Source organism: Antechinus flavipes, chromosome 5 (assembly GCF_016432865.1).
Source record: "Antechinus flavipes isolate AdamAnt ecotype Samford, QLD, Australia chromosome 5, AdamAnt_v2, whole genome shotgun sequence".
In the NCBI taxonomy this organism is placed as follows: Eukaryota; Metazoa; Chordata; class Mammalia; order Dasyuromorphia; family Dasyuridae; genus Antechinus; species Antechinus flavipes.
Genome location: NC_067402.1, coordinates 235424136 through 235441383, shown reverse-complemented (window position 1 = coordinate 235441383; position 17248 = coordinate 235424136). Strand labels below are relative to the sequence as shown.

The window sequence follows — 17248 nt, the reverse complement described above, 5'->3', positions numbered from 1 at the left end:
TTTTCCGTCACAATATGAATAAAAGGAAATATGTTTAAAATGATTATATATGTATAATCTCTTATCAGATTGCTTGCTGAATCGGAAAGAGGGAGGTAAGGAAAAAAGAGAGAAAAAGTTTGGAATTCAAAATCTTATAAAAATGAATATTGAAAACTATCGCTACAAGTAATTTAAAAATAAAATAAAATAGAATAATAATTTTTAAAAAAGAAATCCCATCTGTAGAAAGTGGGATTTTAACTGAGATTTGAACAAAGCCAGGAACCAAAAATAAGGAGGAAGATCATGAAAGGCATGAAAGACAGAGAAAATGACCAGAACTAAAAGATGGAGTCTTAAGAATGGGAAGAGTATAGTATAATAATAAGAGCTTCAAAAACTAAACAGAGGATTTTATATTTTATCCTAGAAGGGATAGGGTGCCAGTGGAGTTTGTAAGGAAAGAGAATTGATTATGATCAAATTTGCCCTTCAGAAAGATCAGTTTTATCACTAAGTGGAAAATGAACTGGAGTGAAGACAGACTTGAGGAAGAAGGACTGATGAAAAGGTTGCATATTAAATTATGAGGGTCTCACACCCTCTCACACACACACATCAAGATAAGATCAAAAGGAGTTCATGATTTAGGCATAAAGAATGAGATTATAAATAAATTAGAAGAACATAGGATAGATTACCTCTCAGACTTGTGGAGGAGGAATTTGTGACCAAAGAAGAACTAGATTTGTTGATCACATAATAGAAAATTTTTATTATATCAAGTTAAAAAGCTTTTTATACAAACAAAACTAATGCAGACAAGATTAGGAGGAAAACAATAAACTGGGAAAACATTTTTACAGTTAAAGGTTCTGATAAAGGCTTCATTTCCAAAATATATAGAGAATTGACTCTTAAGTTATAAGAATTCAAGCCATTCTCCAATTAATAACTGGTCAAAGGATATGAACAATTTTCAGATGAAATTGAAACTTTTTCTAGTCTTATGAAAGGTGTTCCAAATCAATATTGATCAGAGAAATACAAATTAAGACAATTCTAAGATACCATTACATACTTATCAGATTGGCTAAGATGACAGGAAAAGATAATGACGAATGTTGGAGAGGATATGGAAAAACTGGGACACTAAAAAAAAAAAACTCCATTGTTGGCAGAGTTGTGAATAGATCCAACTGTTCTGGAGAGCAATTTGGAACTACGCTCAAAAAGTTATCAAACTATGTATACCCTTTGATCCAGCAGTGTTACTACTGTACTTATATCCCAAAGAGATATTAAAGGAGGGAAAGGGACCTGTATGTGCAATAATGTTTGTGGCAGCCCTTTTTGTAGTGCCTAGAAACTGGAAATTGAATGGATGCCCATCAATTGGAGATTAGCTGAGTAAATTATGGTATATGAAAGTTATGGAATTTTATTGTTCTGTAAGAAATGATCAGCATGATGAATACAGAGAGGCCTGGAGAGACTTACATGAACTGATGCTGAGTGGAATGAACAGATCCAGGAGATCATTATACATTTCAGCAACAATATTTTATGAAGATCAATTCTGATGGGAGTGGCTATCTTTGGCAATGAGAGGATCCAATTCAGTTCCAATTGATCAGTGATGAACAGAACCTGCTATACCAAATGAAAGAACACTGAGAAATGAGTGTGGACTGCTTGCATTTTTTGTTTTTCTTCCCAGGTTATTTTTACCTTTCTAAATCTGATTTTTCTTGTGCAACAAGAGAACTATATAAATATGTACACATATATTGTATTTAAGATATATTTTAACATGTTTAACATGTATGAGACTGCCTACCATGGGGGGGAGGGGGGAAGGAGGGAAGGAAGGAAGAGAAAAGTTGAAACAGAAGTGTTTGCAAGGGTTGATGTTGAAAAATTACCCATGCATATGTTCTGTCAATAAAAAGCTATTAAAAAAAAAGAAAGAAAGAAAGAAAAGAAATGATGAGGGTTTGCACCAAGGTGGAGGAAGTGTCAGAAGAGATGGCATCTGGGGACATATGTTATAAAGATAATATCAACAAAACCTGATAACAGATTATATGGTAAGAATATGAAAAAGAATAAAGAATTGAGGATACCTAAGTTTCCAGCCAGGTGACTGACAGGATGATAATGTCCTGAACATAATAGTAAAGTTAAGAAGAAGGAAAGATTTAGGGTAAGGAGAATGTAAGGAATAGGTAAATGTTAAGTTGCAATAGTATTATCTTAGGAAGTTTAATTCTAACAGCATGATTTTAGATAGTAGTTTTTTATAATTACTTAGCTCTTGCCAAGAATAGGTGCACATATTCGAATTAAAGCGATTGCTGTGTCAATATTATGCAAACATTATCAATGTACCTAAGTCATAATAAACTTACTAATAAAAAATGAGATGGTTGTTCTGAAAATGTATTGAAATAAGTTCTGAAAAATAATTGTATTCAAATACATTCTGAGAAATAGTTTTATCATTGAATTACTTTTAGATATCCTTAGAAACTGCTACTCTTATTATCTATATAAAAAAGAGTGTCACTGGTTTTCTCTTGTCTTTTTTGAAATTCATTTTTTATTTGCTTTTCAGGTCCAGATTCTCTCCCTCTCCCTATTCACTTCTTCCATAAGAAGGCGTGAAACTCAAAACCCATTAAAATATAACATCCTGGAAAACAAAGTTCTACATCAGCTTTATTCTGAAAAATAAAAAATTAAATAGAATAAAAAATGTGCTTCAAACTTGTCTTTGAATTCATGAGTTCCCTATCTGAAGGCATGAACCCTTTGGAATTTTGATGAGTCATTGTTTGATGTAAGGGTCAGGGTAGGAACCTCGCATAGCAAAAGAGGAAGTACAGAGGTCTTGAAGCCTGAGGCACCCGGATGTAATTTCTGCAGCCCCAGGCACCACCTCTTAAGCAGAAACTCTGGTCGTATTGAGAACGCCTCATCAATGGGAGACTCCTTCCCTTATTGACTGTGTGTGTGACCTCATACACACTATATAAGCAATGGAGATCAGGAAGTAAGTGGAGTTCATTAGCAGTTTAGGAGAAGTTTAACAGGAGTCAGCGGGAGTTCAGGAGGAAGTCCGGAAGCCTGCAGGAGAGTACAGGATGTGACCACGTGGAATAAAGACTTGTGTTTGCAAGCCTCTGTGTCCAGGCGTTCTGTTGAACAAGAACCACTGTTCAGAGAGGTAGCATGGCCAGAGACATCCGAGACCAGGGATTTGGTAAACTGGCAAACTTTGGGTGGAGGTTACAGTTGATTAGTTTTTTGTCTTTCTCAGTTGATAATTTTTATAGTATTGCTGTTAATATATAAAATGTTCTGGTTCTCACTCATTTTGTATCAATTCATTCAAGTCTTCCCAGGTCACTTTAAAATCATACCCTTCATCATTTCTTAAAGTTAAATAATATTCCTTCACATTTATATAGCATGACTTCTTTGGTCATTCCTCAATCGATGGGCATCCTTTCAGTTTCCAATTTTTTGCCATCACAAAAAGCTGCTATAAATGTTGTTTAAAAAAACATTATAAGCTCTAGACAATATTGGTGGGTTAAAGTATATACAATCTAATAAGTTTGGGGTTATAGTTCCAAATTGCTACCAGAGTGGTTGGACTAATTTACAATTCTACCAACAGCTTATTTCCCATCCCTTCTAGCTTTTATTTTTCTTTTCTGTCCTCTTAATTACTCTGATACCATGTTTCCCCGATAATAAGTCCTATCCCTCCCCTTACTGTGTAAGATTCCTCTAAAATAAGCCCTCCCCTGAAAATAAGCCCTGTTGAGATTGCTACTGTAGTGAAGATGATCCCCTGCGCTACACGCTACATTACTGTACCCTCTGTATGCACCGTCCCCCCCCCATCCCCTCCCTCCCCCAAGGTGAAACACACCCCGTGCTCCGAGCTGCATCCAATCAGAGCTGCAGCAGTGAGTGCATCATCCTGTTCTTCCCCAGTGATTTGCTTGCTGGCACCATTGAGAGCAGTGCCCCGGAGGAGAGCTGAGGCAGGACAACATAAAAACCCAGTATGTAAGCGGGAGTGAGGGGGCATGATGGAGGATAAAAGGGGCATGATGGAGGATAAAAGAACTCAGCCAGCACTCACCGTGCTAAAGAAATGAACAACTTCCTTGCAGAGAGAAGAATAGATCAAGTAATGATTCCTGCAGGAATGACTGCCTATCTCCGGACCCTTGATATTGCAATAAACAAGCCATTCAAGGACCATTTTCGCATGGAAGTCAATGACTACATTGGAAATAGAATGGAAAGAAATCAGCTTGGAGACTTTGTGAAGCCCTGTCTGCAAGAAGTCGTGACTTGGGTGAAGAAGTCATGGGATAAAATTACTGACAGCTGTGTCGCCAAGGCACTACGAGCAGGTTACCTGGACAAGACATGTTCATTTAAAGAGAGCTATATTGCTGGACATGACAGATTGGGTCCACTTCTTCTGAAGGAAATAGAGGCGCAAGACATCCAGGACGGAATTCAGGGTATTGAACACTTATGACGATGTTGTTGAAGAAGATGACATGATCATTATTGAATAAAGGTACCTTTTTTGGTTCACATTTACCTGTTTATTAAAATTGCTGTCAATGTTCATTAAAATAAGCCCTCTGGTGTTTTTCTGTCCAAAAAATTAATGACAGTGTCTTATTATCGGGGAAACACGGTAGATATGAAGTAGCACTTTAGAATTGTTTCAATTTGCATTTCTCCATTTACTAGTAACTTAGAGCACTTTTTAAAAAATATGACTATTGATAACTTTGATTTCTTCCTTTGATATGAACTCCCTGTTCCTTGACCATTTATTTATCAACTGAGGAATGGCTCTTATTCTTAGAAATTTGGCTCAGTTCTATATGCATTTGAGAAACATGACTTTTACTAGAGAAACTTGCTGCAAAGATTTTTTTTGGTTGGTTTCCTGCTTTTCTTTTCATTTTAACTGGTTTTGTTTGTGCAAAATTTTTTCAACTTTTTGTAATTATAATGATCCGTTTTTTCCCTCTATGTTTCTTGTTTGGTCATAAATTCTTCTCCTTTTCACAGCTCTGATTTCTTTCATGCTCTACTAATTTTATTATATTACCTTTCATGTCTAAATCATGTATCAAAATTTTGAGCTTACTTTGATATTTATTTTGAGAAATCTATGCAGTTTTGTAGTCTCAATAGAAAACTACCTATATGTAAATGCCTTGGAAACCCTAAATTTTTCTCTTTTCAATAAATACTTTATTACTTCAAGAACTATCTTATATGGGTTGATTCCAACCCAACAGGAAAGATAATGAGTTCAATTTTGGACATCTTGAAATTTAAGATGTTTAGAGGACATGCAGTTGGAAATAGAAAACTAGAGGTAAACAGAGGGGTTAGAACTGTATAAATATATTTGGGAATATCAGCATAGAGATGATAACTGAATCCATGGCAATTGACAAAATAACCAAATAAACCACTATATAGAGGAAGAAAAGAAAAAGGACCAGGATGAAATCCTGTGGAATATACGTGGTATATTTTTTATCTCAATACAGATTTAGCAAAGACTAAGAAATTGTCAGAGAAGGGAAGAACCAGAAGTGAGCAGTATCAACAAAATCCTAAAAGAAAGCATTAAAGGGACAAGGATTATTAATAATGTCCAAGCCCGCAAGAAGCAGATTTCCAATTAGGAAGGATGAAGACTGAGAAAAGGCCATTAAATTTATCCTTAGGTCTTTACCAACTTAAGAGAAAGCAGTTTCAGTTGAAAAAATCAAAAACCAGACTGCAAAGAGTTATGAAAAGAAAAGGAAGGGTTTTACAAGAATAAGCTGAAAAAGGAGAACTGTTTTTTTTCTTTTTTTCTTTTCCCTAGAAGGGGATAAGGGGGAACATAATGGAATATGTAATATGAAAAAAAATACCAATAAGTGATTTTTAAAAGCATTGAAAACTTCAATATATTGGTATAATTTTTCATTTCAAAATGATACTAACAATCAGGAAACAGAACAATTATATAACTGCCATGAATGGAAATGCAGGTATATGGAAGAAGAAAAAAATAATCCTCATAGACCTTTTAAAATGACCTTTCTTTAAAATATGATTCATAAATTGCTAATTGTAATAATTGCATATAAATGTAAGATTCAGTATATATGTGTGTCTCTGTATCTCTGTCCCTTTGGAAAGTAAATTCAGAGTTGTAAATTCCAGACAGTACTTGTCAGGTTATTGTTTCCTTCAGTGAGCTCTGAAAGTGAGTATGTTACTACCTTTTATAAGTGATTCTGAATTCTGTGTCCACAGAATTGTGGTCTCCCAGGATCAGCAATCAGCACTTTTGTTCCATGTGTCAAAATATATTTCCTCAACCACTGAAGAAGTCTATTTGAAAGGTAAACAAAACATATCTCCTAGGACAAGTTCCCACTTATCTGGTTCTAAGTCCAAGATGTTTTTAGTTAAAATGGAAAGGGGATCCAGCTTATTTAATTTGCAGTTTAACAAAGCAGCCACTCCTGCAACTAAGAAAAAGTATGTAGTGATTTAAGCCATTCTCCAATTGATAAATGGTCAAAGGATATAAACAGACAATTTTCAGATGATGAAATTGAAACTATCTCCACTCGTATGAAAGAGTGTTCCAAATCACTACTGATCAGAGAAATGAAAATTTAGACAACTCTGAGATACCACTACACACCTGTCAGATTGGCTAGAATGATAGGGAAAGATAATGATGAATGTTGGAGGGGATGCTGGGAAAACTGGGACACTGATGCATTGTTGGTGGAGTTGTGAACGAATCCAACCATTCTGGAGAGCAATCTGGAATTATGCCCAAAAAGTTATCAAACTGTGCATACCCTTTGATCCAGCAGTGCTACTACTGGGCTTATACCCCAAAGAAATACTAAAGAAGAGAAAGGGACCTGTATGTGCCAAAATGTTTCTGGCAGCCCTGTTTGTAGTGGCTAGAAACTGGAAAATGAATGGATGCCCATCAATTGGAGAATGGTTGGGTAAATTGTGGTATATGAATGTTATGGAATATTAATTTTCTGTAAGAAATGACCAGCAGGATGAATACAAAGAAGCTTGGAGAGACTTACCTGAACTGATGCTAAGTGAAATGAGCAGAACCAGGAGATCATTATATATTTCAACAACAATACTGTATGAGGATGTATTCTGATGGAAGTGGATTTCTTTGACAGAGATCTAACTCAGTTTCAATTGATCAATGCTGGACAGAAGCAGCTACATCCAAAGAAAGAACACTGGGAAATGAATGTAAACTGTTTGCATTTTTGTTTTTCTTCCTGGATTATTTATACCTTCTGAATCCAATTCTCCCTATGCAACAAGAGAACTGTTCAGTTCTGCACACATGTATTATATCTATACTGTGACATATTTAGTATGTATAGGACTGCTTGCCATCTGGGGGAGAGGGTGGAGGGAGAGAGGGGTAAAATCGGAACAGAAGTGTGTGCAAGGGATAATGTTGTAAAAAATTAGCCTGGCATGGGTTCTGTCAAAAAAAAAGTTATTTAAAAAAATCATTTAAAAAAATGTAGTGATTTGATAAGTACCATGCAATTTTAATTCTTTCTCACCCTAGTAGTAGAATACTACTAGGAGTAAGTGAATCATTTGAACATTCAGACAATCCACTTGTGTTTTCTTTTTGATTCTAAATAGTGTTTATAAATAAAAAGATCCAGAGGTTGCTAACAGATTCTTCTTATGGAATATTTACAATGATGAAAAAAATATTCATTGCTTAAATAAGCTTTAAAAAGCCAGAAACATTTACTGTCTGGAATGTAAGCCTCTTTGTATTCATTCTGCTGGTCATTTCTTACAGAAAATTAATATTCCATAACATTCATATACCACAATTTACCTAATCATTCTCCAATTGATGGGCATCCATTCATTTTCCAGTTTCTAGCCACTACAAACAGGGCTGCCAGAAACATTTTGGCACATACAAGTCCCTTTCCATTCTTTAGTATCTCTTTGGGGTATAAGCCCAGTAGTAGCACTGCTGGATCAAAGGGTATTAAATAAGCATACTTTATACCTTGTTTAATAAAAATGACCATATGAATGGTTAATTACTACTCCCTTCCCTCTTCAGGGGTCTTTATATATTTAAGGAAGCTAAATCTCTATGTAATTAATAAGTCATGTATCCTTTTAGACTCTTTTTTTCTGATTTTATTAAATTGTGAGCAAAGACCCTTCTATGTGAAAAACAAACTATGATTATTATGATGTATATATGTCTCAGTGTGTGTGAAGTGAAAAGGGGAGTTATAATGTTCTAGTGCCAAAATGTAGTGTTCTCGGTGGGTTTCTGGAGGTGTCTGGGGCAACCTTCTTTTCAGCAGAACAATCACCCCAAGTGATTTTTATTTATTTATTATTTATTAATTTATTTATATTTATTATTTATTTTTATGTTGATATACATTAGGAATATTGATCTATATTTTTATTTCTCTGCTTTGTTCTCAAAGCTTAGGCATCAAAATCATATGTATACTATGACAAGATATCATAGAATGAGTAAAACCCCTTCTTTTTCAATTTTTACCAATAGTTTGTATAACATTAGAATTGATTGTTTTTTGAATGCTTGATAAAATTTACTTCTAATATCATTGGGTATTGACAGTTTTTTCCCACTCTTTGGGAATTCTTTTATGGCTTGTTCAATTTCTTTTTCCTTTTAATTTAATGGGTTAATTAAATCAACTAGTTCTGCTAAAAAAAGTTGTTGCTGTTGAAAGTAATGAGTAAAACTCATTATAAACCTTTTCATTTTTAAAAATTATAGCATTTGGGAGCAGCTAGATAGCACAATGGACAGAGTATGGGCCCTGAAATCACCAGGACCTGAGTTCAAATCTAGCCTCATATATTTAAAACTTAGTAGTTGTATGACCTTGGTCAAGTTACTTAACCCCAATTGCTTCACCAAAAATAAAATAAAAGTATACCATTTTAAAAAAAGATTGAGTTCCAAATCTTTTCTCTCCCACCAGGTCCTCTCTCATCCACCAAAAAAGAAAGCAATAGGATCTATCAATTATATATGAGAAATCATGTAAAACATTTTTATATTGGCCATGTTGCCAAAAAAATTAAGAAAAAAGTGACAAAGTAATATTTTGCACTGAGTTCAACAATTCTCTCTCTAGGAAATGATAGCAGTTTTTATCACAGATCACCATATTGATCAGAAGAGCTAAGTCTTTCACAGATGATATTACAATATTACTATTACTGTACACAATGATCTCCTGGTTTTGATCATTTTTGTTGTTTTTGTTCAGTCATTTCAATGCCTGATTCATCATAGCCCCATTTAGGGTTTTCTTGGCAAAAATACTGGAGTGGTTTGCCATTTCCTTATGCAGCTAAAAAGCTCCTCACTTTACTCTGATCAATTCATATTGGTCTTCCCATTTCCCTTGTCAATTCTTACAGCACAGTAATAACCCATCATAATCACATATCACAACTTGTTCAATGATGTCCCAATAAATTGGGATCTACTCTATTTCCAATACTTTGCCACCACAAAAAGAATTGCATTTAGGTCTTCTTCCTTTTTATTTGATGTCTTTGGGATGTAGACCTAATAATAGTATTGCTGGGTCAAAGAAGATGCACAGTTTTATATCTCTTTGAACATAATTCTCCAAAATTGTTAGATTACTTCACAATGCCATGAACAATGTATTAGAGTATTTTACCATATTCCCTCCAAAATAATTCTTCATAGTTGTTTTTAATTTGCATTTCTCTAATCAATAGACTTTTTTCTTTCTAAAAAAAATTTATTTAAAAATCATGCAAAATAAAAACAAAATAGAAAAAGACAAAAAGGAAAAAGAATATTATTATGTGCCCAACAAAACATAAAGGAAGATTTAAAATATGTGACAATAAATTTCCATTTCAAGAAAGCATATATAAGAGAAGACATTATATTTATGACAATCCATCTTTGCTTCCATCTAGATTAATTTTTTGTTGTCTATTGTGCACTTTTTACTTTATTCTTTTTTTCCCCTTTCATTTCCCTCAAGCAAGCTACAAGTAAGCACAAATACACACACACACACACACACACACACACACACACACATGTCTATGCACACTTACATGCATACATACATACATATATATGTGCATTTACATATGCATAGACATGCATCTAAAATATTAATAAAGCTGACATAATGTAATTTCTCTCTGGATTGGACCTTTGACTGTCTGAGATCAATGATTTCATTGGTTTGTGCATCCCTCATTTTCTATCCCTGCTAATTCTTCTACTTTAATTCTACTCCTTAACTTGCTTTATTATTTAACCTCCCCTGTTTTTTTGAATCCTCCCTTTTCTTCTTTCCTCACTCTTTCCCTTCCTCTTTATCCCATTCCCATTATTCTACATACCTTATTCTACTAACATTAATCTGTATTCCCTTTTAAATCCCACCTTCTCCTACTCCCTTCCCCTCATTTCTTTATACATTTTGGAAGATGCTATATACTTCATGGTATATCTATGTACCTAATTAACCCATTACCAATGTGATTAGGTCTTCAGAACTATCAGTCTTCCTTCCCCATGTAATGCTTCTGTATCAGTTTTTCCTTTACACCTCATTCACATAACATTATTATTTTTACCTCTTCCTAGATGGTTTTTCTTTTTAGAATTGGATCTTACTCAGCTCTGACTCAATCTTTGAGACTACCCAATTACTAGTATCAATCTTAGACATATGGTTTACATATTCATATATAAAACATAAATAGATTGTCCTTATTGGTCTCTTGAAATTACTCTTCTATGTTGGCTCTTAAATATTTTCTAATGAGTTCAGGTTTAGTTGAGACAAAATCCTGAATATAAACAAATTCATTGAGTTGGGTTCTTTTTTTTTTTCATTCAATATCACACTTAATTCTGTTCGATATATTTTTGGTCGGCTTAGTTCTTTTGATTGTCTGTATATAATATTCCAGAAGCTGTGGTTTTTTATTACAGCTGCTGGTAAATCCCATACAATTCTAATTGTAGCTCCAGTATATTTGAATTGGGTTGTTTTTTGTAAAATTTTCTCTTTGATCTGGAAGTTTTGAAATTTAGCAATTATGTTCTTGTGTGTTTTTCTTATAGGATATCTTTAAAAGTGCTGATAGGTGGATTTTTTCCTATTTCTATTTTCTCTTATTCTATCATTTCAGGATAATTTTCTTTGATTATTTTTTGTATTATTGTATTGTAATGCCGGAGAAACTGAGGCAGGAGAGAGATTAGAGAGTTTTTAATATTTTATTAATGGGAGAGTAAGATTGACTGGACAAGACTCTTGTCTCAGATTATCCAGTCAGACAGAGATAAGTATACTGGGACCAAGGAATCCATATTGGTCCCAGGGCTGGAGGACCCAAAGAATCCAGCGTCCAGCATACCAGCCAGACGCCATTCTCCAGCAATGAATGGAGGAACCCCAACTTCTTAAATACCTTTTTGGAGACAAAGAAGAGAAAGGGAGGGAAAGTTTTTATCAGGGAGGGGAAGCCATAAAACCCTAAAAAATCCAGAGACAAAGAAGTAAAGATATCAGGGATTATCTTGGAATATTCTAAAGGAATATTGTAAATCCATAAAAGAGTCAGGAGATCTACTCTTTTATCTTGCTAATTTATAACCCGAGAGCGAATAATCCTTAGTTTTACTGGGTCAGAGACAGAACAGTTAAGGAAACTGAGACAGGGAAACTGAGTCAGGACAGTTAAAGAGAACTGTGGCATAACAGTATCAAGGCTTTTTTTTTTGGTCACAGTTTTCAGGTAGTTCAATTCTTATGTTTTCTCTTCTTGATCTGTTCTCCAAATCTGCTGTTTTTCTTATGTTTCACATTCTCTCCTTTCAGTTTTTATGTTGTTTTATTATTTCTTGGTCTCTTATACCTTCACTGACTTCCCCTTGTCCAATCTACTTTTCAAAGAATAATTTTTTTTCTTTAAGACTCTCAATCTCCTTTTCTAGTTGGTTGACTTTCTTTTCATAATCTTATTTTTCTTGAATTTTTTTTTTTTAATTTTACTTTTTCTTCAAGCTCTCTCATTGATTTTCAAAGGCTTTAGTTATTCCATAAATACTTTCTGGGCAGGTAACCATTTAACATTATTCTTTTTTTTTTTTTTTAACTACTAGCCTGTGAAGAAAATCAAAAATGTAGGCAGACAAAAATAGAGGGATTGGGAATTCTACATAATGGTTCATAGTCATCTCCCAGAGTTCTTTCACTGGGTGTAGCTGATTCAATTCATTACTGCTCTATTGGAACTGATTTGGTTCATCTCATTGCTAAAGATAGCCACATCCATCAGAATTGATTATCATATAGTATTGTTGTTGAAGTATATAATGATCTCCTGGTCCTGCTCATTTCACTCAGCATCAGTTCATGTAAGTCTCTCCAGGCCTTTCTGAAATCATCCTGCTGGTCATTTCTTACCAAACAATAATATTCCATAATATTCATATACCACAATTTATTCAACCATTCTCCAATTGATAGGCATCCACTCAGTTTCCAGTTTCTGGCCACTACAAAGAGGACTAACATTATTCTTTAGGATAGGAGAGGCTTTTTTTACTTTAACATCCTCCTCTGAATAACCTGATCTTCCCAATTCCCACAGTAAGCTTCTATAGTTAGGTTCTTTCTCCTTTGCCTGCTGATTTTTTATTTTTTATTTTTATGAGAACTATTTAGTGTAAACATCTCTAATCCTGGAGTGAAGGAGATCTTGCCTCTAGAAGCTTCACTTCAGTTCTCCCCTCTGCCCTGGAACCCAAAACTAAGAATTCTACCTTCTTTTAAGTGCCCACAGCCAGCAGCTTCCTCACTCTACTGCTTCTGCACTCAATAGTGTATGCTGGTTCCTTCTCATTCAAGGAATTTCTCAGCAGCACAGCTGGGCCTATCATTCCTTATCAACTGAGGTTCCCTCAATCTTCCTGTACTTAAGACTCAATTCTCCATGCTGTCAGGAAGGCATGGTTCAGACTGAGATTACCTCTGAACCCAGCAAGCCTCAGGGCTCCCTATTTACTGTTTCTGTGGAGCTATCCTATAGATGTTTACACTTCACAGAGATTAAACTTCTGTCCTTGGGTCTTCTCTAGTTGTCCCAGGAGGACCACACTGAGATTTGTTTATCACAGGTCTGTGTTCACCCTAAGGTGTAATGTGGGGGAAATCAGGGGAGCTTGGAATTTCTGTCCCACTCTGCAATCTTCCTAGAATCCACTCCTCAATGATTTAGATCATTTTTTAAAATATGACTAAAGATAACTTTGATTTCTTCATCTGGAAACTTCCTGTTCATCTCATTTGACCATTTTTCAATTGATAAATAGCTCATTTTTATAAATTTTGACTCAGTCCTCTATATATTTCAGAAATGAGGCCTTTTAATAGAAAACTTGCTGTAAAACTTTTTGATTTTCATTGATTTTGATTTGCATGATTGCCATTTCCCTGATTATTATTTATTTTTGCTTTGTCTGAGATCATGATTGCTACCCCTTTGCCTTTTTTTCACCTCAACTGAAGTACATTAATTCTGCCCCAATCCCTTACTTTAATTCTGTGTGTCTATTTCAAATATGACCCATGTACGCAACATATTAGATTCTGATTTCTAATCCATTTTGCTATCTATTTCCATTTTATGGGTGAAGTCATTCAAATTCAATTATTATCAGATATTTCACTACATCCCATTTTCTTCTGTTTAAGCTTCTGTTTTTATCCTGTCCCTCCTCAAAAGCCTGGTTTGTGTTTGGCCATTGCCTCCCTTAATCTGCCTTCTCTTTTATCATTCCATCCCATTTCTTTTTCTTATCCCTGCTTTCCTATTAGGTTAGATAGTCTTCTGTTCCTAACTGCATGTGTGTGTATTCTTCCTTCTTTGAATCAATTTCAATAAGGTTCAAAATTGCCTGTCACATATATCTCTTTTTTCCCCACCACTGTAACAGCTTTCTTGCATGTCTCTTTTACATTAGATAATTTCCCCTATTCTTCCTCTCTCTTCCACGTTCTCCCATGTTCATCCCTCTTTCCCACCCATACATATTTTTCAAGATCATCCCAAAATAACTGACTCATTCTTTCTACATAGACACCCACTCTAATAATAACAACATTCTTAGGAATTATACATATCATCTTCCCATACAAGAATATAAACAGTTTATTAAGTTCCTTATGAATTTTCTATTCTGCTGTGATCTTTTTACCAGGAATGTTTGAAAGTTCTCTGTTTCTTAAATATCCATTTCTCCTCTAAAGCATTATACTCAGAATTGCTAGATAGAATATTCTTGTTTGTAATCCCAGGTTCATTGCTTTCCAGAATATCATATTTCAAGCCCTTCCCTCCTTTCAGATGGAAAATGCTAAATCTTGTATAGTTCCATAATCTTTGAATAGTTTGGGTTTTTTTTTGGCTACATCCAATATTTTCTGCTTTATCTGGGAGCTCTGAAATTTGTCTATAATACTTTAGGAGGTTTTGTGTTATTTTTTGGGGGGTGTGAGTGGAATGAGCAGGTTAAGGGGGGACATCTCTTTCAGTAGTAATTAGTGGATTCTTTTCATTTCTATTTGTCCTCTAACGTTTTATTTTAAAGTTGTTTAGAAGGGAATGATGGAAGAATTCATTTGGATTGCTGCCTCTATTTTGGCAGCAGAGGCTCCACCTCTGCCGATGTTTTGTAGGAAACCAGATACTTTATTTCACAGACTTGGACATGAGTTTGTTAAGATATTATGTGCATTTAGATATATAATATGTGCTACCTTTTTAATTTTGTAGATCATTTATTTTATAGTGATCAAAGAATCAGGATAGAAACATAAATTCATTAGAATGGATATTACATCAAATAACTGGCTTTGGGGGAAACCAACTAAAATGCTAAAACTTTTTAAGTAATGTCATAATAACAGCTGATATTTCTGCAGCACTTCAAAGTTTACGAAGTATTCTCCACACTTTATCTGGGTGGTTGTTCAGTTTTAACAGATTATTAAAAAAACTGTATTTTTATTTAGTTGTTTACATACTTTAAGAATCAATAGTACTGTGATTAGGCTTAGTAAAATTAAAACTAATTATATTTACTTGTGGGTAATTAATATTATAGTAGGTATACATTCTGGAAGAGGGATCTGGATGTTTGAATGGTTTGAAAGGATGAAAGCCTGGAATGTGGAACTGGGGACTGTGAATTCCTATTCAAATCCAATAGTAAGAATCAAAACAAATCAATTTCTTCCCTCCAATTCAACTAATATTTATTAAACCTGCTATATGCTTAGCACTGGAAAAGGCATTGATTATACTGAGCCAAAAATTAAAATGACCTAGGTTCAGATCTCACCTTTAATACTTGCCAACTATGCAAACACTCTACTTTTCTTAGCTGCAGCTTCCTTTTGAGAAAAACAGGGAAAATCCATCTACTTCATCATGACCTGGAAGAACTTTGGTCCATTCAACTGGCAAAAACATATTCATGTTTCTTTTCATACCACCAATTCTGTATATAAGCACAGGATATGATGTGTGAATGTTTACAATGAAACTATTGTGACTTAGACTGCTGTGAAATTCTGATTAATGTCATGGAAAAATCACATATTAGGATATAACAGAAGTGAGGAGGTATAAGGTTTATTAATTCCTGTGTGACCACTCAGGATGTTCACTCAGGATATATTGGTGCTATATTTGGTTTTGCTCAAGTTATATGCACAATAAAATTTGCTAGTAAAGTCAAATTTTCAATCTCTAGGACACCAAGGAGTCTAAAAAGGCCACAATTACAAAGGAAGGAAATTTTGTGACTAGAAGATGAGTGTGAGCATTTAAAAGAAATAAGTGACCTTATGGTCAATTCTTTGCTGCTGTTTGTCCTTCGTTTTTGAAGTGCACCAATGAATGTTAATTGAATTTAAATGAGGCAGAATTGTATAAAGTCATCAGCCTCATTCTCTCTTCCAGAGTCCAGTGGCAAGACAAAAGCCAAAATAACTGGGATGGCTTAGTATGCAGTAGATAATCTTGATGGTTTTGATATCTGAACAAGCTTTAACTAAGCACTCCACAGTGCCTACTGTGGCCTTTATGGCTACTGGAACAAATTGTTTTCTCATCTGTCAATCCTATTAAAGGAAATCTTCGCATAGATCTTCCCCTAACTCACTGATGGATATGAGGACTGTCAGTTACTCTCAACCTTGTTTAGCCCATCTGCCAAAACAGTTTACTGAGGTATGGCTTCTGTGTATGCTACAGCTTCTTGGAGCCACAGGTGAAAGTTGGGTGATAGGTGGACACTAACATTGGATGAGTAGCTATTAAAAGAGCTTGGCAAGCCCTCACACCAGAGATACTAATCCTCTCGTGTTGCAGTGAGAGAGATGAAATGACCTTAGGCAAGCCTAAGGTGACATGGTTGGTTAAAAAAAAATGTGAACTTAAATTTATTGAGAATCCCTGACAATTACTGTCCTTCTGTAGCAGATTTATAGGGTTCGTTGTGACCTTGTTTTATGTAGTTCTATAAAGTTAAGTACCTAGTTAGAGCCTGACCTCCTGGCCAGTATATTGCCCAGTAAAGATCACTGTAGGACCATAAGTCAGCTCTTTCCCACCAGAATCTGCATTGAGTTATCAAAAGTCGAAGTTGGATTTCAGGGGTGAGATTTCTACTATTAGTCACTTCAGTATTCTCCTCCAGGAAGACCTGTACTTCTGGGCCCAAGATGTTTCTGGAAGTTCTGTAGAGAAAGTGTCTCCAAGGAAAAGAGGCATAATTGCTACTATTCAAAGCCTTCACCACAGACAGGTGCGGGGGATGTACAGTGCATGCTGCACATGTCATGGCTGCTGCAGGGGGAATTCACTGCAGCAGTGAGGGTCGGAAGCAGGAGTGTGAAGAGCAAGAGAGAGAGAGTACGGGAAATGGAGGCATCACAGCACAGAGGCAGCTTGGAGGAAGTTGGGCATTGCAGTCTGTGTGTCTCTGTGTGGGCAAAGTTATTGCTGGTATATTGTTTTTGTAGCACTGTATATATGTATGTATTTTACT

At 35.0% G+C, this 17248-nt stretch overlaps 2 protein-coding genes across 2 annotated transcripts in view; one reads left to right on the top strand and one right to left on the bottom strand.

Moving 5' to 3' along the window:
- Window positions 1-2717, top strand: part of AMN1 (antagonist of mitotic exit network 1 homolog) — a 66976-nt gene extending 64259 nt beyond the window's left edge. The window contains exon 7 of the mRNA XM_051962802.1: window positions 2600-2717. Within this exon, the coding sequence (XP_051818762.1) occupies window positions 2600-2649 (50 nt within the window). The 3' untranslated portion in view covers window positions 2650-2717. The remainder of the gene's footprint in view (window positions 1-2599) is intronic.
- A 334-nt stretch (window positions 2718-3051) lies between these two features.
- On the bottom strand, window positions 3052-17041 carry ETFBKMT (electron transfer flavoprotein subunit beta lysine methyltransferase). The gene is given in 4 exon segments (XM_051962473.1): window positions 3052-3260; window positions 6263-6444; window positions 6446-6566; window positions 16732-17041. Coding segments are annotated over 4 exon segments (822 nt in total).
- Between the last annotated feature and the right edge of the window lie 207 nt (window positions 17042-17248).